Genomic DNA, 21,318 nt, shown 5'->3' with positions numbered 1-21,318 from the left:
GAGATCAGTGCCTGCCCCTCCTCTGCCCCTCACAAGGAAGTTGTAACTGCAATGAGGTCTCCCCTCAGTCTCCTCCAGGCTGAACACACCAAGTGCCCTCAGCTGCTCCTCACACGACTTCCCCTCAAGGCCCTTCACCATCCTCATTGCCCTCCTTTGGACACTCTCCAATAGCTTAATATCTTCCTTATATTGCAGACACCAAAACCGCCACAATATTCAAGGTGAGGCCGCCCCAGGTCAGAGCAGAGCAGGACAATCCCCTCCCTCAACCGCCTGGTGATGCTTTGCCTGATGGCCCCCAGGACACGGTTGGCCCTCCTGCCTGCCAGGGCACTGCTGACTCATATTCAACTTGCCATGAATCAGGACCTCCAGGTCACTTTCACAGCACTGGTTTCCAGCATCTCATTCCCCAGTCTGTCTGTACATTTGGGGTTGCCCCATCCCAGGTGGAGAATCCAGCACTTTCCCTTGTTGAACTTCACACAGTTGCTGATTGCCCAGTCCTGTCACTTGTCCAGGTCTCTCTGAGGGCCTCTCTGCCTTCCAGGGAGTCAACAGCTCCTCCCAGTTCTGTGTCATGTGCAAACTTGCTCAGTGTCCCTTCCAGTCCTGCGTCCAAGTCATTTATGAGGATGTTGAGGAGTTCAGGGCCTGAGATGGAGCCCTGTAGAACCCCACTAGTGACAGGTCACCAGTCTGATGTCACCCCAGTCACTGTCACCCTCTGTGATCGACCCATGAGCCAACTGCTCCCCCACCACCTGATGTGTTTATCCAGCTGTGAGCTGGACATTTTGTCCAGAAGGATCCTGTGAGAGAAAATATCAAAAGTTTTGCTGAAATCCAGAAAGATTCCATCACCTGGCTTCCCTTGATCCACTAGGTGCGTTAGCTTGTCATAAAAGAAAATCAGCCTTGAGAAGCAGGAACTTTCCTCTCCTGAAGCCATGCTGGTTGTGACCAATGACTGTGTTGTCTTTCAGGTTTTTTTCAGTACTTCCCAGAATAATCTTCTCCATAACTTTACCAGGCACTGAAGTGAGACTGACGGGCCTGCAGTTTCCAGGGTCCTTCTTCTTGCCCTTCTTGAAAATCAGGAGTTCTTTGAGGATTCTTGGATTAATCCCATCAGGCCCCATTGGTTTGTAGGGCGATATACTAAATAGAGGACCTTTCAAATCTAGGGGCTAGAAAAGATGTGCCTCGAGAAATATATGTAATAATTATTTTTTATAACAATATTAAGAGGCTGTTTATGGATACTATGCAAAGTATGCACCCAAAGGAAAAAAGGGTGCACAATGTGCACCAGCTGTGGTGATGAGAGGAGCAGACAGAGGAGGCTTCAGCTTCCCTTTATTCCTCCTAGGGAACAAAATTCAAGGTGTGATACATAGAGAATCATTTTTTTGGAGATTAGGATAAAACAGGTGCATCTGGCAAGCGTTAGAAGATAACTCTCAGGCTAATATAATGCTGAATTGAGCTTTGACTTTTTCCTAGTTTCATACTGAAAGATGCAATGATATATAGTCATTCATTCAAGACATCTCTCCTCTCCCACTTAAAGGGCTGTTCTTAATGTTCCCAAAAATCAAGGGCAAAAAGGTACAGCAGTTCACGGAAAAGAGCATTCCTTGCAGGTTTTCCTGCCTGACTGCAGGAAGCTGGCCTGCCCATTAGGAACACCCTTACCTTTACTGTCTCATGCATTTATTTCAGATGCCAAAACTGGGCCTGAAATAGGACCTCAGATGCAAACAGACTTGAGTGGAAAATTGAAACACTCAAGTTGGAATTTGTTGTCAGATTCTTGGTTCACAGTCAGATACTGAAAGAGGTATTGAAGCTTCAAAGAGTCAAGCTTCTTCTTCTTTGGCTTACCCTGGCTAAAAATTGTTTCACATGAGTTTGCACAAATAAAATATAAAACTGTTCTTGTTATTTCAGGGAAATAAAAATATCAATTATTCCCACGTACAGAATATAATCCTGACAGAATAACAAGTGTTTATGTGTCATTTTGAAATATTTCTTCTTTAGAAATTGTATTTCTATTTTATATTATTTTTATCTATGTGAGATTTTGCCAAAATTGTTATTCTGAACAACCCCATGAAGTGATGCTGAAAATGTGTTGGAGTGCTATGGCATCATAAATAAAATAATTTACATTTCTAACTTGATTTTCAGTTCGATATTCCATTAGTTTTTTCTACTTTGTGCAAATTACTATCACTTAAAGAACCCCACTTTTCTGCTAGAAAACCCATTCATAATTAAAACAAACAAACAAACAAACAAACAAAAAACCCCAAACCAAACAAACAAAAAAACCCCAACATTGCTGCAGGCTTACATTTATGCCAATAGGAATTTTTTACACTACCCTTATTTTCCTAGAATGGATGTTACAGGCATCTTCCACTTAGAGTTTCTTTGGTAACATGACTGGCAGACAAACCTTCTGAGCCAGATGACTTTTTTTTTTAATTTGCTTTATATTTTCATTTGTTATCCCGGGCCCCACAGACAGTTCTGGAATGTCTGGCAAGTGAAAGTTGCTGCTTTTTTGGGAGTGTAACACCTTAAGGCATTTGTTCTGTACAGAAGAGAAATATTAACTAGCGATGGGTGTACACTTGGACACAGTTGTATGAAAATTCTCAGAACACTACCTATACTGACTCACTCACACACTCCACAATAATGCAAAGTGATTCATTGGTGTCTCATCTGGTCCCTCCATGTGACAACTCACAGGTTACAGCACATAAACCAGTGCTATGGCAACAGATGGAGCTTTTATCCATGACCTGGCTTTCACAGGAGGCTGGGTCACACATCACGAATGTGCACTTCATATTCTTAACTTCTAGGGACTCAAAGTGTTTCAGCTATAGACAAAGCAGTGCCTTTTAAGAAGGATCTTTGCATGTTGGTTCGGGGTTTTCTGTTTGTTTGGCTTTCTTAGTTCATGTTCTGCAGTAGAAAGAGGCCTTTCAACCTCCCCTTTTACACTCAGTCTCACCAAAATCAGCCACGAAAATTGCACAGCTACTCTCCTGTACATGTGGACAGAAGCCAATTCCAGCTGTGGGCTGTCCTGGAGTTTCTTTGGCTCTGCACTAAGCCATGAAGGTTGCTGTGCACGTACTCCCCTTTCCCCTGAGCAATGCATAGGAACAGCTGAGGTTTCAGGTCTGGACACACACTAATTTGGAAGGTACAACTGACACAGCAAAACTACCTGCATTTACTGATGACTTAAGAAGGAGAAATGAGGATCCATCCCCAGCCAAGATAAGGCTGAAGAAAACGACTTCTGCTATTAAAAGCTCTCCCAGGTTACTTCATTTCTTTCTTGATTTTTATCCAAAACATGCCCTTTACCTTTCCTTCAGGGCTGCAACTACCACACACTACATCTTTGTAAAAGTTAATCCTTCAGGATGACAAGTCATTTCCTGCTTCTTTGGAAAAGGTATTGTTATGGCATTGATGGAGATAAAATGAATATTTATTTAAAACAAAACAAAAACATACAAGGAAAACCTAATTAATTGAATTCAACAAATTATGCCAAAGACATAGTTAAGAGAAGTGTTACTGTTTAATCTGCTTTTCTTAGGTCCTCTTGTCCTATAAGTCCACCCAATGTGGAGGCGGACAGGTCTGTACACTGAGCTTTCCTTCATTTTGCTCTCCTTTATTTATTTCTCCATTGTCTCACTTTATTATTTAAAAGTGCTGAGAGGCTAGACAAGAGTCAGATCAAGTCAATGTGTCAGGCTAATGTTTAACCCTAAATTTATACCTCATAGATAAAAAGGGATTGTACTACAGATTTCACAGCTAGAGTCCCTCGCTTCAGCCTGCCTGGCAGAAGCACTAGTAGCTGTAGAGTCAAAGAGCATTCAGCACCTTCCTAACTCATCCTTAGCTACGTTTTTTTTCCCCTCCTTAGAACTGAACTGGACTAAAACACACCATCTGGATGAACAGCCTTTCCGTTTATTATTTGTCATCGATGAGCTACAGATAAGTTTCAGCTTGGCTGTCAACAGAGTTAATCTGGTCAGAGCACCAGTCATAGTAAACCAGAATCCTCCAACAGAGAATTGTACAACTGGTGCAATGCCAAACTTTGAAGCTCCGGAAGTCAAAAAATTTGTGGCTTGGGACTATGCTGTTTTTGCCGCACTGTTTTTGGTCAGCGCCAGCATTGGAGTCTTTTTTGCAGTTAAAGAGAGGAAAAAAAAAACTTCAAAGGAGTTTTTGGTGGGCGGTAAGCAGATGACATGTGGACCCATAGCTTTTTCTCTCACAACAAGCTTCATGTCAGCAGTAACAGTCCTGGGGACACCCTCTGAAGTTTATCGCTACGGGGCATCCTTTGTGCTGTTCTTTCTTTCATACGCGCTTGTCATCATTTTTACTGCTGAACTTTTTCTGCCTGTCTTTTACAGATCTGGCATAACAAGCACTTATGAGGTAAGTGAAAATCATAAAATCAAGGCACTATTCTAACATAAGTCAGTATCATGCACGTATTTTTAGACAAAAATCTCTGACGGAAAACTTTCTGCGTTTTTTTACAGAACAATCGCATCAATACATCAAATATTTTTAGAAACTAGTTGCATTATCCAAACTAGTTGTTTATGTTGCTTAAGTTGAAAGCACAAAATAAGGGTCAGAGATCCCGTTATGTAAATACAGCACAGACAGGATATGGGTTTACACACCAGTACCAAATTAAATTATGGTTGGAAAATATTTAAGTATATCCAAATGCTTCTGATGTTATAAGTGTTCCCCTCTGGTTTAGAGAGCAGGTATTAAAGACAGACTTTAAGAACAACATTCAACAGTATCCAATTCAAACTTAGTCTAGATATGGCAATTTGATCAAATTTACTATAAAAGTGGACTATTGGATATCGAAAAATCTGAGATGGGAGGAAGAGAAAGAAGATGGCAGGCCTGTTCCAGAAATAAAAAGGACAGAAGAAAAAAAGACAGGGTTGGAAAACAAATTCGCTAGGAAATTAAATGAATTTTGTAGAGTTTTTGCGTGGCATTCTTTCTGGAAGACATTATTTTCTTCATAATGCAGTTCAGCAGCAGCCCTTATCACCTGCACATCCATAGGGCAGCTACTGACCATTTGGGATAGCATTTTACTTACTTTATTCAACTGCTGTAAATTTGGTTGCTCCTGTTTCTGGGCAGTTTCAACTAAGCAAGAATTGGAGGAGGAAAGTTGGGTTAGTTCACAAGGAGCTTCCTGAAAACAGAAAGGCTGCTCATGTTCTCTGAGCCCAAGCCCAAGGAAGGGCTTTGGTCAAGCAGATCTGCCTGGGTTTGGAAATATTTTCAGGTTGGAAAAGAGTAAAATTGACCATTGCTGCAAGTAGTTGCATTTTCTGGCTGATTTTGATCCAAGATCAGAGAGTTAATTACTTTTGTCATTTGAAACACCGATGGTGTCGTTGTAGTCAGAGAGACCCTTCAAGTATGCTGGAAAGATGATTTTGTTGGCTTCATGAATTATTTTTAGAATCAGGTCAAGTTACATAAACTAGCTATGTAATCGTATGGGAGACCATGGGGTTTATTATGCAAGAAACACAAGACAAGCACAAACAAAATTAATAAGATGCTTTGGCAATAATACATAGTGCATAGCCTGGAGACTTGTAAAGAGAGAGGACTTGTGCAGTCCATGCCAGGTATCTGCTGGGGATATGGAACTATGGCCCAAGGAGAAACCCAGCCCAGGGCAGGCTGCATGGAGGCTGCCACAGGGACAGAGAGATTTTACAGAGACTCCACAGAGAGATTCCAGGTGGTGATTCAGGCTTAAAATCTGAGCTTTTAGGTCTAGACATCTGCTCACCTCTGCAGTTGTGTGGTAGTTGGGAACACCTCTCTGCATCCACCTGGAAGTCCATAAGATCCCCTCTCTTGTCTTTTCATATTGGTGATGTGCAGATTTGGCTTTAGGCTGAGGCAGAGCAAGTGAGAAAGCCAGCTTAGCTCATGCACTAGGAAACTCCACGTTGCTGCTTCACCTCCGCTTTTGCCAGTACTGGAGTCAAACAATGCTATTTCTGCTAGAGATGAGCTCAAGTTTCCTCACTGTATAGTTGGAACATACTTTCATTTGAACTTTAAATTTCCCTCCTTTGTAGCCTTTGGGCTCTTCCAGTTATTCCTGATACAGAGAAGGTACTGCAACCCAGCTAGAACTTCAAGTACATGGTACAGATGAGAAGATTTCTTAAATGCAATTATCCCTGTGTGTAAGGACAGTCCTGATCTCCTTATTACTCGTAACAGCAGTGCCAGTGATTTTACTTGCATGGCAAGGTGTTAACTTGGGGCAAACAGCATCTGTGTCACAGATGCTACATGTGCAATTTACTGAGATTACCCTTTTTCTTAGTATTTGGAGTTAAGATTTAACAAGATTGTCCGCCTTGCTGCAACGTTGATCTACATCCTGCAGACGGTAAGAGAACATTGACTCATTTTAATGCTAATTTCACTCAACATTGATTTTCACAAAGTAGTCTCAGATGGCACATATTTTAGAATGAGATGTTTTAATGACATTACTCTTTTTTTCTTAGTTTTTTTCACTTGCACTATGAATGCTAAAATGAAAGAATGGTGGTATTGTGGGATATTGGGAGACATTCCTTTTTGCCTGATTTTCATTTTATTAATTTCCAAATCTTCAGCAATAGATTTGAATGCTACTGAGCTTTATATTTTGTTTCTCCATGAGTTCTGTTAGAACTATGTGAAGGGCATTAAGTTAGTTACTTCAAAGGGATTGAAGAGAAAAATTAAAATTTAATTTCTGAGATCCACACAACTTATTTCTGTATCACTCTTCATGTTTTCTGCAGATACTCTCTTTCTATTTGATGACAATATTTTGTCATCTAGTCATCTTAGCAACAGGTGAAATAAGTAATACCAAGGCAGGTAATTGTCCTTCCCTCAGAAAGGAATTAAACCAAAGATTTTTATTTTGTAAGGGCTGAAACAGAAAGACATATACAATACAAGCAGACCTAAAGAACCTTCTACATCCAGTGTTTTGCTCAGAGCCCCACTCTAAATAGAAGCCTTATCACTGAGCATTCAAATACATGACTTTTTAATGGACTTTTTCTCCTTCAGATCCTCTACACGGGAATAGTGGTCTATGCTCCATCTCTGGCACTCAACCAAGGTGAGTTCCCATGGTGCTCTACAGTGCCACCCCGAATAACCACACCACAAGGCAATCAGAGTAAATGAAGTGAGGAAAATTGATAAATAACACAAAAAACACAACCCTCCTCAAAAGTTCTGTAAGCAGGTTTTGTCTCCACCTCACAGCTCTGCCTTTCTGACCCCCCAGACCCCTCTCACACCCGTACATTAGTAGGAGCCTCACTGTTGCTGCCCTGCTGTCCTTTCCACTCAGTAACCACCTGAAGAGGTTCGCAGCAGTTTCCCAACATCCTGACAAAGTTCACAGTACAAGCTGATGATCCAAGACCATACCCTGTACTTTGACTCCCCCCTTCGCTCTCTCCCGTGTTCAAATTTCCATGGGAGTAACTCCTTTCCATGTAGCTGGAGCTCAGTGCTGTACTGCTTTCTGTCTGCAGACTTATTCAAATAATGTTTGCAAGCTAGGCATACAGCACCCATCACCACAGATGGGATCAGTAATTTTACTGCCAGAGGGCACAAGGAATCATCATGACCCAAATCCTGATTTCACCCAAACTGACTGGGAAGAGACTGTGAGGTTCCTTTCATTGTTCATCATCTGAGTTGCAGCCAGTTTGTCCAATCCCTCCTCTCATACAGCACAAAATTTCCTTCCTCTGGTGTGCAAAGGAATTCCATGTGAGAGTTCACATTCATTATTATGCCATACTAACTTTGCTAAAAAGAGAACCTTTGAAAATATATTTGCTTTCACAAACTGTGCCTTGTGGGAGAGATTTCAAGATCAGCCAAACAAAATTTGTGTGTCTTGTGTAAAGGAACTTTATGAGGCAAAATGGACAAAAAAATTTGTTTTACTGAAGCACATTTTAGCATCAAACTGTTCCTAGTTCCAGGGAATGGAATTTACTTAGGGGTTGGGTGGTTCAGAGAATCTGGGATTCTCTGAACAACTTGGTTTCTCAGAAAAAGTTCCGGCCTAGAGAACAGAAGGGAAGCATTGCTTATAAAGCTGTGTCCCATCAGAATGACACTTTTGCTTTATGCAAGTATTCTTCTTACATGTTACTTTTGCTTGAAAGTTAGTTAATTCCAATTTGAAAGAGGACAACAATGCATAACAGTATCCAGAAGTTCTAAGAAACTTGAACAATCCAACAAAGCTCCTAGTAGACACAAAAGATTAAAATTAATAATCACTCCTATCCTTCTAAAGCTAAAGGATTACAGTTCTACTGTTACTATTCAGATTTCTCTAATGATTTGGTTTTCTTTGGTTTTGCAGTCACTGGATTTGATCTCTGGGGCTCTGTAGCTGCAACAGGAATTGTCTGCACTTTCTATTGCACTCTGGTATGTAACAGGCCTTACTGAACAGCTGGAACACAAATGGTTAATTCAACCACCCTTTAAACATGACAGACTATGGCAGTAGGGTGTCTGCCACATACAGTCTGACTGAAGTTTAAAGTTGGAGAACACAGAGATAAATTTCTTCTACACTCTGTGGTATAAATAAGTCTATTTGGAGAAAAAAAAAATCCTGTCTAATCCTCTGCTGTATGTTGCAAGATTTAAACAAGACAGCTCGAGGCAGAGTCCAAATAAGGAGGCGATAACCTTCCCCTGTCATACTAAATCTTTTGATAAGACTTGATTCTTATCTTTTTCAAGTTATAGGCTGAAAAACTCTGTAATGAAAAATGTGCCTCTGGTGTTACCCCAGATCAAGAACAGAGCAATAAAACCTAGGAAGGACAACCAACAGGTCATAGAAAACTTTGCTTCTGAGTGGAAGCAAGATGAGACTCCAAATTCCAAAACAGATAAACATGACAGTGAAGTAGCAGAGCCCTGGGGCTCAGGATACAACCTAGTTCCTGTTCTCATTACCACTAATGAATTTTTTCAATATTTCAGTCCACTCTTGTTGAAATCACTTATTATTGTTGCTATAGTACAGATTTGATCAAATATGAAAGTAGCTATGGAAGAAAGCTGAATGGCAAACTTTCTGGGGCTATTTTCCTGTGTGAGGCTAACTGTGCACCAGTGGGCTCTGAGAACACATGGAGTGCAACAGGATGTATGAACAGGCCAGAGCTCCCTAATTTTTGCCCTGTGATACATTCTTCAAATGCACATAAAGAAGGCACAAAAAAAGCATGTAACTGGAAGTCAGGTATTCTCATATAACTATTTAGGCTGTGGAATTTTCCGACCTGCAAAAATACAGCCTTCAGGGGAGAATGCAAAGAGTCCTGATTTGCTGGGTGCTGTGCATACAGCTCGTGAGCTCTTGAAATAAGGAGTATTTATACATTTTGCAGTACTCAAGCAACAGGAAAGAAGATTGGGGGCATACAGTTTCTCTTTGTTTTAGGGAGGATTAAAAGCTGTTGTCTGGACAGATGCATTTCAAATGATTGTCATGGTGGCTGGCTTTCTGACGGTTTTGATTCGAGGAACTAGTCTGAATGGTGGATCAACCAAAGTCTGGGAAGATGCCTATGAAGGATCACGACTAAACATATTTGAGTAAGAAACAAGTGGTGCAATACTTCCCCTTTTTGAATATTTAATGTTTAGAAACCCTACCCTCACTAAGCCAAAAACACGGTGTAACTCTTGGGGATGGTCCTGTGCAGGACTAAGGGTTGGACTCAACGATCCCTGTGGGTCCCTCGCAACTCAGCATATTCTGTGATTCTGTGAACCTTGGTGATTCAGAGACATCCATTCCTCATTTCTTCAGCTCTTGGCAATGCAGTTGGCCCTCGGGAGAGCTTAACTCTTTCAAGAAATCAAAGCTCTGCTGAACTGAAGGGGAACTCTGCCATTTTTTATTTTTTTTTTTTTGTGTAGCTACAAATGAAGCCAAATTATTCCTTCCAACTGTATATATCTTTCATTTTCTTTCTTAAAATTAGCACTTTGTTTTACATGCACTCACCACAGCAGCTAGCAATGGTGCACTGGGCTAGAAATCTGACCTTCTTTTGGCTGTTTGGGGCATTCACTAAAAAGTTCATTAATCAAGGCAAGTCACTGACAGAATCCAGCAGCAAGGTCAAATGTTATCTGCTGTACCCACCAAGATAAGGAGAACTGCAAAGATGACAGATTTAAGAGAGAAAGATATGCTTGTACCAGTTAGACTTACTGAGTAATGGAATTTCATTGTACAAAAGATAACACTGCAGCTGAAGCAATTTCTGTAAAGGAATTTAAGTCATCATGATGTGTTATTAAGGGTTTGCTGGACTTTTTTAGAGTTTGCTAAGTGACCTCGTTCCTAGCAGAGGACAGTGTTCCAGGCAGGATGGCTTGTAGGTCTGTTGCTTCAATATGATGCAGATCTGATATTCGGGCATAAGCAGCCTCATAAATGTGATTAATTGAACTAATTGGTCCTCTGACTAAATCTGAATAATATTTGTTTATCCTGATGTGAAAAAAATGTGTTCCAATATAAAAGTAAGAAAACTTCCAAACCTAAACACATCAAATATTGTCAGTGCTGGAGGACAGTATTGCCAACGCAGAATTTCTGATTCAGATGGCAGGACATGCCAGATAACTGTGAAAAAAATCACCTACCTCTTGCTAATAAATGTTTAAATAAGCAAACTAAATTGCTTCTTTCTTTCTTCTAGCTTCAATGCTGATCCTTTGAGACGACATACCATCTGGACAATAGTTATTGGGGGAACATTTACGTGGCTAGGGATCTATGGAGTCAATCAGTCCACGATACAGAGATGCATTTCTTGCAAATCGGAAAAGCACGCTAAACTGTAAGCTGCCTGTCATTAACCTATTCCTGCCATCAAGCATACTGATGTGGAATTACACTAAGTTTGTCAGTTATGCTAAGTAAATATTGGGATCCCATTGGGTGGTAGCAAGCTCTTTTGGCTCTGACAGTCTTACTACCCCTTGCTCTAATTGACTTAAGTAAATGCAGAAAGAGAAAGAGATAGCTATCTGTCTGTTGCAGTTTAGCAATTTGTGGTCAGCCAAATTAATCCCCAGAAGCAGAGTATGGTAAAGATGCCCACACAGAAATTGTGCTATCTACAGCTTAATCGTAGAAGTGTATTTATCGGAATTGTGTTAAAATTGTATTAAAAGTGGTTATTGATTTTGTGGGGTGCTACAGGACAAGGTATTATCTAAATAAAATAAAATCAATAATTTATTAAAATTCTACAGCATAAAAATAATCAGAATCAACTTCAGTGGTGGCATGTGCATAGCTAGACACGTTTTACTAAACAATCAGATTTTTTTCACACACCTAGCACTAATTGTTAGCACACGTGTCTAAAGCATAAAGGTTCTTACATTTTCCTTCTTCAAACAGTTAGCCTTTTTGCTGGCTGTAAACATACTAATTTTTCTTGAGGTCATGTGTGTCTATATGAATTTATCCTGCAGAAAATTCATTGTCTGAAAAACATTTATAAGTCACACCAGTGAGAACGTCACTAGTAAGAAATTGGGAAAGAATTTTGGGTCCCAGGTCTGAACTGGCCTCAGCAAGAGACCTTGCATAAGGTGATGTTCAAACACAATGTGGGCTCTGTAAAATCTGGCAGCTCTCAGGACCTGCAGGCCTGCTGAACTGCAGCCACACAACCTTCCCAGCAGGTGCTGTCACCCACACCCTTTCCATGGGATGGTGAAAAACAACCGAGTCTGTTACTTCACATGGTGAAACATGACAGAATCCATCCAAAAAAGTATTCTGTGTGCCTTAATGGGTGAACAGCAACAACAACTCCCAACAGGCAAAAATCTGCTCTTACAGGGGACAGGAGTGAAGACTCAGTGCTCTCAGTGCAGCCCATTCTCCACAGAGGATACTGGTCTCTTCCATCTATACAAAGTTACCTGGAAACATTATCCTTGCCCTATAACATAATGATGCTGTACTTCTCCAGGTTTTTTTAAACTCTTGCTTTGAATTATACAGCCAGCTTTGAATTAGATAACCGGCTGTAGTTAAGGCATCTCCCTAAAAGGTTTGGAATAAATAACTTGTAAGAGCTTTTTTGTTATTTTCCATTAAACAGTTTCTTGCCTTTGCTCTAGGGCACTCTACCTGAATTTATTGGGACTTTGGACAGTCCTAGCGTGTGCAGTATTTTGTGGGTTGGTGATGTATTCTCATTACAAGAGTTGTGACCCTTGGACTGCTGATTTCATTTCCGCTCCTGATCAGGTACAGATGTCCATTACTATAATTAGGAGCTGCTTTGGGCCCAGATATAGCATATATCAGGACAGTTCAAATTTTGTGCAATTCTTTATGTCCTTTCAGCACTCAGGCTAGTTGCCAAACCAGGGCTACAATAATACCTATTCTGGCACTTCTGCAGTGCTAATCCAAATGGGCATTTTTCCCAAAAGACATCCCCTTTGCTCAAAATCTGACAGTTATTTGGGACAATGCCAGAATTTAGCAACATGCCCAGAAACAGCTTCTTTTCTTCCATTACCCAGGAAAACCTTAATTAATTTCTTGTGTTGCTCTCGTGCTCCTTCTACCCCAGCTCATGCCCTACTTTGTCATGGACATTTTTTCTTCGATGCCAGGAGTCCCGGGACTGTTTGTTGCCTGTGCATTCAGTGGAACACTAAGGTCTGTGAATTTGAAATGACATTTTAGCTGTGTATGATGATTTCTAAGAAGAATGAGGTTAAAACATGAAACCCTAAAAAAAGGCCCAGCTGTTTTTCTTAGAACATTCCAGGAAGCAGCAGTAGTGCTTTACTGAATTACATTACATCCCTGGGGGTATTTGAAAAGGGGAGTATTTAAAAGACATGTAGACATTAGGGACATGGTTTGTGGCGGATTTGGCAGTGCTGGGTTAATGGTTGGACTCCATGATCTTAGAGATCTTTTCCAACCTAAAAGATTCTGTGATTACATTTATGACACAGTCTAGCTCCACTTCGCCAGTATCTTTATATACCAAATAGGTTTTAGAATAATATTATCAATGCAGACAAAATAAAACTGAGCTGCTCATGGCGAAATTGTCTTTACCTAAGCTAACTGCCACAATATCACAGTCAGGATATAAATCTTCTCAGCAAGTCTATCTGTGACTGTATTCACCAAATATGGGTCCATTCCTCTAGCTTAAAGCCAGGTCATTCATGAAGGACCAGAGTAGCACTAGTGGTAACTGCACATCTTTCAGTTCGTAAGAGAGTTAAGTTTTAATTCTGGAACGTCTATATTTTGAAGGTCTTTACAGATTTGTAAATGGAACTGTCAGTTAGGATGAGTTTCTGTCTCGTTCCATGCCAGCATGAAGCAGAGCCCTCCGCAATTGCAGAGGTAACAGAAACCTCCCCAGCTACAGCAGCACACATGAAAAACACCACAAAACATACAGTTCTTGAGGAGCATTAGTGCTGAACAAGAGGAAGCATTTCTTTATATATACAAGTGGATTTCAGGTTACACTGCTTTCTATTTACTTACCATCCTTCTCCCTTTCTACAGCACGGTAGCTGCCAGCATCAATGCTTTAGCAACTGTTACCTTTGAAGACTTGGTCAAGAAAGGTTTCCCAAACCTCTCGGAGAAGATGAGCACGTGGATCAGCAAAGGCTTGTGTAGGTACCCTAGAGGGGTTCCATTTTTCAGCAGCAAAGGGCACTGTATAAAGACATTCCCTCAGAAACACCTGTGCTTTGGTAACCTCCACAGGAATGCAGCCCTTTAGAAACTCCCAAGGTGAATGTCAGCCTGATTCTTCAATAACATTAAGTACCAGCACTGTATGGTACTGGAATAAACATAGACTAGCATCAACAACTACTCGAAATCCTTGGAAAAGTTTGGTCTACTAAAAATTTTGGAAAACACTCCTTATGACACAGAAAGAATATCAATGTAGTTATTACCACATTTATCTGTAGTAGTATTGCATATTCTTTTAGAGCAATACAATAAGTAATTTCTATTCAAGCTTAGAGTTATTGCATAAGCAGGTTATTCAGCTGTTCAGAGAAAAAAATACATTAAAAAAAATTTAAAAAACCCAGATCATCAACATAGCAAGCATCCAAAGTGACTTGAATTTTTAGGATAGTTTTTACAACTATTGCATTCATATCATAACCCTTTTATGAATACCATAATATCATAAGCATTTTATTAATGTTCATAAACATCATGTAAAGGGCAACCCAATATCTTTTGTATCTCTGTAACTGTTTCTACCCTTCTCCATTTCTCTTTTTCCACTTACTACTTAGTTTTTTTCACTCTGTACCTAGAATTTTTACCAAGGTGTGCTAGACCATTTTAGTTGGCTTTACTTGAGACTGCTGCATACAGAGTTCTGCCTACCACAAAGTTAAAATTGGTGTCAAAGGAAGAAAACCATCATTTCTCAACTCATTACTAGATTATTTTAAAAGTGATATTTAAAGGCAACAGAAATATTTCTACATGAGGCATAACTCCTAAATTAATATCATTGCTATTGCTCTGCTTTGTAAGAAAAATCAATCAGCCAAAAACCCAACAAGATTTCACACAAGACACTGCTGGGTGCTTAATCGTCCACTCTAAACATCAAACCCAAAGTGCAAATTCCCCCAATGCTGCCTGGTCACCTCAGACACTGCTGAATTAGAAACTGTCCCCACTACTGCCCAGCACTGAGAACCTCATTACCTGATCTTTTCCAGGCGTGTTATACGGTGTCCTGTGCACTTCCATGGCTGCAGCAGCGTCGCTGATGGGAGGAGTCGTGCAGGTATTTCTTGCTTCAGAAATGCAATGAACAGAACAGGAGTGAACAGAAATGCAGTGAACTGAACCAATAATGCTGCCAGCTCTGTGGGCTGTTACATTACCTAAACCATTTCAGTGGACCCTCTGATAAGAGGAATAACTGGGAAAAAAAAGATCATAAATCCCCTAACTCCATTTTTTACTCACTGCTAGGAAACGGTACTAAGTGTGATTCTCTTTAACTGTGCCTTGAAATCCCTTGAAATCCCCTTGAATTTCCTTATCCCTTCTCCCTCACCATTTTCCCACTCAAAATTACAGACAAAAACCAGAATTGTGCACACTCCGCTCAACTGCTGCCCTGAACTCCCCTCTCTTCTCTGCACCCACAGGCTTCCCTCTCCATCCATGGGATGTGTGGGGGGCCCATGCTGGGATTATTTACACTGGGAATTGTGTTTCCTTGTGCTAACTGGAAGGTAAGGTTAAAAAAAATCCTGATCTAAAAGAAAATCTCTTGATGTTGTTTGGTTAAAACTCCATCTTGAAAATTGTTTGGGTTTTTAATTTGGGCTGCTTTTCAGATTTAGAGCCTGAGGATCAAAGATCTGTTTAGTTGTGCCTTTTCCCTGCCTGAATTTATCTTTTTCAGTTTAAGTCTACCCAGCTGTGGAATAATTGGTGATTAGAGCCACATGAGGGTGTTTTTTTTAAAATTATTTTTGGTTTTAAGTTTCACTAAGAAGAAAAAAATATTCAGTACTCACCCCTGCCTTGGGACACAAAGAATTGTGTCAGTTGCTCTGCATTTGCTATCTCACTCAAAACACAACATGAACTCATTCCATATTGCCCCATCAGCACTCCCATCATGGTTACCAGAAGTAAAATTAAAATCTGTATCACAGCTCTGATCACAGTTTTGCTTCAACTTTTATACCTAGAGGGCACTAAACCACCACATTTTGTTCCTTGGTCAAGAGAACAGAATTTATTTACACTGACATAGACTAAACCATCATCACCTCCTCCTGCCTAACTCACGTTCACAGAAAAGCACTTTTGGCGAATCACCTTTAACAGCATCTTTCTACACTTGCCAAGGGTGCTCTTGGAGGCCTCTTAGCTGGGATCACCTTGGCTTTTTGGGCTGGTACTGGCTCTTTCATTTACCCTGCACCACCAACAAAGTCCATCCCTCTGCAACTGTCGACCCTCAACTGCACGCTGGCGAACGGCACCGCATCGCTGACGACAGCAGCTCCCACGGCAGCTCCAGAGAGGTATTGCTACCACCTAAGCCTGCATTTTGGCACAGAGTACAGCCCCAGCAGGGAGCAGGCTGGGAGCGCAGAGTAACTGCAGTATGAGCTGCATTTTGCTGGCACAGTCAGGAGACAACTTGTTGCCTGTCACGAGCTGCTTTTGTCACCTCTTCACAGGCCTTTGCTGGCAGACACCTGGTACTCCCTGTCCTACCTGTACTTCAGTGCCATTGGCTGCCTGGGATGTGCCATCATAGGGTTGTTGATAAGCTACATAACAGGTGGGTGTTCTATATAAACATATAAATATATATATTTATATAAAACAAATATGCTTTTGCACAAGAATCTGACTCTGCTGTTAAAAAAGCTTTTAAAAATCCAGCCTGTGAGACACAGACTCAGGAGGAGAGGGCATCAGGCTCTGATCCTGCTCCCCCACCTCATAGTCTGAGGCTCCCAAGGCTCATACCTAACTACAGACTCATGTATCTTTATTTTTTTTTTCAGGACCTACTAAAGGAGAAGATATCCCACCAGTGTTAATTAAGCCAGTCTGCAACCTGCTTTTCTTTTGGTCCGAAAGACTCAAAACTCTCCTCTGGTGTGGCGTGCGGCACGACAGCCTGGAGGTGAGTACCTGAACCAACCAGCTCAGCCCTGCTGTGGCCCGGGAGCAGCAGGAACACGTGCATGTACCTACATGAGGGCATGTGCCAAGCAGAGAACCAAACAGCTCTCAGCAATCGCTTTTGAACTCACGAAAAGGGTGCTGCTTAGGCACTGCAGACTGGAAATGAGATCAGCCAAAGCCTGGTCAGTAATAAGTTACTTATCTTTCCTGTTTGCATCACATATGGGGACCCAGGTTCTCCAGAGACAAACAGCCCATGAAATGGGGTCTGACCTCCCTCTCCCTGCCCTCCTTGCTCCAGCAGCCAAGCGGGGACAAAACCGCACTTTAAACCATAGAGAGGAGTTCGCCAAGCTATCACCCCCTCCGAGCACAGAGGGGAAGACTTAACCATTTATATGACTTCTTGTTGCTGCCAGCCCCACCTTCAGAGCCTCTGGGGCTTCTTCTCTCCAGAGCAGCACCAAAGAGTAGCAACCAGGCAGGGCTGCAACCACCAGCACCTGGGCTGCTCCTTCCCACCTTCACCTCCTCCTTCTCCACAGCAATGGCACTGGCTGTTCTTCAGGTGTCTGGAGTCTTTGTAGCCCATTAAAAAGGCATACAGAACGAACACCTTGTCTTCTTGCACTGTTCTAACAATTTTCCTTCAATCAAAGGGAAAAAAAAGCAGTGAATACAGGCTTCAAACTACAGCGGTATTTTCTTTCTTTTTTTTTTTCAGATTGACTTTGAGAAAAAACTGCCTGAAGTTACTGCAAATAAAGCCTTCAAGAATAGTATCAACAAAGAAACCCATTGCCAGATCTCTGGTTACAATCCCGAGGAAAAATCCTATACAAATATGAGCAGAGAATCTCGCCTCTAGAAGCCGAGGGACAGGGGACATTTAACCCAACTTTAGTTCTCCAGCTTCAGAGATTATGAACTTTTTTTTAATTGCATTTACTGGCTTGTAGGTCACCAAGAGGGAACAATTGCTCTCTATAGCAATAAAGGCCAGATTTTTATTTATTAATTTCTTGGCAGACCTGGGAAATGATCGGACAATGGGATTTTGGAAGCGCTGCTGTTTCGGAAGAAATGTTTAATAAATCTGGTTGTGGAAGCTCCCTCCTTGAAGCAGCTGCACTACACCTGTATCACATGCTCTGTTCAGTAACTTGCCATTGAAGGCAAATGTGCAAAGGTGAATTTGAGATAAAATAAGACTTTGGAGAAGTTTCTGAAGTCTCTCACTAAGGTGAGACTGTGAATTGCCCTCTGATGGAGGGAGAGGAGGGAGGTCAGGTTAATCCTATTCCCAGGTATCGCAAAAAGCCTCCTCACACATCATTTACATCTCATGGCCACACACGATTCACTAGGTTGTATTAAGAAAGCCTAACTATCATGCATAAGGGTATAAAATAATTCCTGAGTAGAAGTGTTTCAAAACACCAATATGAAGCTAAATAGTCAGATGGAGGAGGACAAAACCCTCTCTACTGGTAGCTGGAGGATATCTGATTCAGAGACCTAGAACTGTGAAGACAACAAAGTCTGCTCTGAATATTTAAGGCACTTGCTCAATGCAGTATTATTATGTTCTGCATGCATTTCACAAGTTTAGCAACATTGGATTCACTGCAAACTTAGTATATTTTCAAGTTGTTTGCCACAAAAGAGAATCTTAATTCTTCCATTTAATGTCAAAACCCGTGATTTATGTTGGCTAGAACTTCATTCTCTCCAAATGCTGTTGAAGAAATATTATGAAAAATTTTTCTTCATACTTACAGATTAGTTTTGTTTCAGCTAAAGCTGCTCATTAAGCCCAAGTGTTTTCTGTGTTTGTAATGGAGCCAGGCACAGGGTTTAATAAGTCCAACATATGCACTTACAAATGATGGCTAAAATCGCTAATCAGTAGTTCATTATTCAGTCTTTTAGCAAGATTTAAGAATAAGTCCTAGCAAGACTGGAATTCAGAGAAATTACCATTCTGATCAAGTATTTATGTCAGTATTTTTTACAGTTATCTTCTCATTTCCTTTATATCCGGAGCCACTGACCCTTCCAGGGAAGAGCTAGCCTGTCCACTGTGGTTGAAAAACTGAGAACTAGAACAGGTAAATTCTAAAGGAGCTTAAATTTAAGAACTTGTTAGTCACTGGTGAAAGCAGGAGATCATAGATGGCTAAGAATTTCAAAACTGAATCTATCAGTGCCTTGAGATCAAAGTAATTGAGTATTTAATTGCTATAAGTGCCCGAGCCAACCCTGAAATTACTTCCTTGCAATAGTATGGTTTGAAGGCTCATTAGCACTCACTTTTTAAGTTTCCATTTTTTTTTTTAAATTAACTTTGAATATTTGGAATAATAAAGATCAAAGCCGCTTTCAAAGATATCCAAGTTTATTACTGAAAAAAATGCAATATTCAAATGTGTATGATACAGTAAGTAGTTGCATTTGTACATGTAAACCTTGATAAAGTAAACAGCATCTCAAAGACAAACTTATGCCAAAAGTGTCTTACAATAGTTAACCAGATCTACAACTTTTTCCTCAGTGAATTCTTTTAGTTCTGGGGTACATACTGGCTTGTAAAAGTAATATTATAAAGAAACCGAAAGCTGACACGCCAGAGGAACTTCGAGGTTTTGCACAGAAAAGTGAATTTCTCAGAAACGTTCTATGGTACTGTAAACTTATTTTAAATATTCCTTACAAAGTGTGGATTTACGAATAGAAAAAATAGCTGAAACTTTATTTTTACTCCTTACTTAGAAATGAAGTTGTATTTAAATATTACATAAATTTCAAATATATATACATTTTAAGAAATCTTGTACGATCATGATATTGCAAGTTAGCCAGGACTATCAGAGTAAAAAATGACTGAACTATCTTATTCAGTTAGATTTTACATGAGATTATTTCCAAGAACTGAAATTTCACTGATACTACTCTAGGTAAAAATTAGAGCCAACAGTTTGGAAGATTTTTCAATACAAAACTCTGAGTCATTTAAATAGAACACAAAATAAAAATGTGATCTGAATTTTTTTCCATTATTAACAGAAAAACCGTCATGTTCTCAGCAGTTAGAATCTCATTAGCTTTAGAGTCTATTGGGTTTAATCCTGATTTCTCACCCAGTAGCATTCTAGTAAGTAGCTCAAGTCAATTAGAATGCAAACTACAAAGAACATCTAACATTATAGAGGTTATACCAAGAAGTTAGAATGAGCCAACAGAACTAACACAAGGTAACTTCCAGTGCAGTGAGGAGGGAATACACCATTAGCATTTCAAGACTAAACCGAAGTCCTGGATTAAAAAAGTTCCTGTATAACATGGAATAGCAAAGTGATTTCTCTACAGTTCCTTGTTGTGCCATTAGAACTTTGTGCTGTTGTGGTTACATTGTGCTATCATGGTTATGCCAAAATCACGTCAATCCAAATTTCTGGCAAATGTGATTGCAGTGGCAATATCAGACAAGAATTGTCAATACTAGGCTGTTATATAAATTTAAAAATTATAAGATCATGGAGGATATTTAGGATTGTGCGTGTGTGTGTGTGTGTGTGTGTGTGTGTGTGTGTGTGTAGGAAGGGACACAGGGAGAACAAAATGTGGTGCTTGGGGAAGAGACTGAAAGGACAGATCCAGAAACAGTACACATGCAGGCACCTCGTGCTGCCCAACACTGCTTCGTCCAACGTGTACTGATTCGTGAGAAGCACCAGACAAACTAGTACTTGTGCACTTCCTGCTTTGGCTTCTCAGTAGAGAACATCCAAAACCGGCCTGTAAACAAACTGCAGTTACAGAATTGCCCTGGAAATTGGACTGTCAGACAGAAGGCAGTGTGTAATAAAACACTGAGGGTAAGTAAAGAATGAGCCAGAGGAGAAAAAGAGAAACATCAGGAGGGCTGACCCAACACTCCATGCTCAAATCCTTGTTTTTCAGAGCCTGTTGCAATTCTGGAGCAAAACCTGCTGAAGTGAAGATGATCCCTTTGCTTCCTCTGCCTATCCTCAGCCTGCCTCCACATGCTGGTTGTTGCATTTTAACCCAGAAGAACATGGGCATTGCAAGCATAAGGTTGAGTATGAACACACTTAAGGAACTTTTTAAGCTGCTAAATTTTCCGCTACAGGAATTTAAGTTTGCAATTCACTTAACCACTTCCAAAAAGTGTCACTGTATGCATTTTAGGTAGACAAAATATGCTTCGCAACAAAATAAAAGGTCTGCCTAGATGTGGAATTCTGTTTGAATTCTAGTGTTAGCCTTAACACCAAATAAACACTATTACAAAAGGCTGGCCTTATATTTGTTTCAACCTTTGCCCCAAAATAAGCAACATCAGCACTTTATGAGGACTACAAAAATATAAAATGATTCTGGAAGTA

The 21,318-nt window shown here is 40.5% G+C and overlaps 1 protein-coding gene and 1 long non-coding RNA gene across 4 annotated transcripts in view; one reads left to right on the top strand and one right to left on the bottom strand.

Annotated features, from left to right (window-relative positions):
• Window positions 1-16,213, bottom strand: part of LOC116788092 — a 23,109-nt gene extending 6,896 nt beyond the window's left edge. For both annotated transcript variants that reach the window (XR_004357538.1, XR_004357539.1), the window contains exons 1-2: window positions 16,085-16,213; window positions 14,951-15,042 (exon numbers count right to left, since the gene is read on the bottom strand). This is a non-coding gene — a long non-coding RNA (uncharacterized LOC116788092). The remainder of the gene's footprint in view (window positions 1-14,950; window positions 15,043-16,084) is intronic.
• SLC5A12 (solute carrier family 5 member 12) lies at window positions 3,870-21,318 on the top strand. Of its 2 annotated transcripts, none has more exons than XM_032690449.1 (15): window positions 3,870-4,500; window positions 6,458-6,523; window positions 7,204-7,255; window positions 8,531-8,598; window positions 9,629-9,783; window positions 10,902-11,042; window positions 12,343-12,472; window positions 12,804-12,892; window positions 13,769-13,881; window positions 14,965-15,032; window positions 15,403-15,489; window positions 16,115-16,293; window positions 16,453-16,556; window positions 16,786-16,907; window positions 20,873-21,318. In XM_032690449.1, the coding sequence occupies exons 1-15, from the start codon at window positions 4,144-4,146 to the stop codon at window positions 20,903-20,905; spliced, it is 1,764 nt and encodes a 587-aa protein (XP_032546340.1). In that variant the 5' UTR covers window positions 3,870-4,143; the 3' UTR covers window positions 20,906-21,318. The 2 variants fall into 2 exon arrangements, with proteins under 2 accessions (XP_032546340.1, XP_032546339.1); XM_032690448.1 differs by lacking the exon at window positions 20,873-21,318 and adding an exon at window positions 17,634-18,040.

This window comes from Chiroxiphia lanceolata, chromosome 6 (assembly GCF_009829145.1).
Source record: "Chiroxiphia lanceolata isolate bChiLan1 chromosome 6, bChiLan1.pri, whole genome shotgun sequence".
NCBI classification, from domain to species: domain Eukaryota; kingdom Metazoa; phylum Chordata; class Aves; order Passeriformes; family Pipridae; genus Chiroxiphia; species Chiroxiphia lanceolata.
The sequence above is the reverse complement of the archived record's forward strand: the minus strand, read 5'-3'. Positions and strand labels throughout refer to the sequence as shown.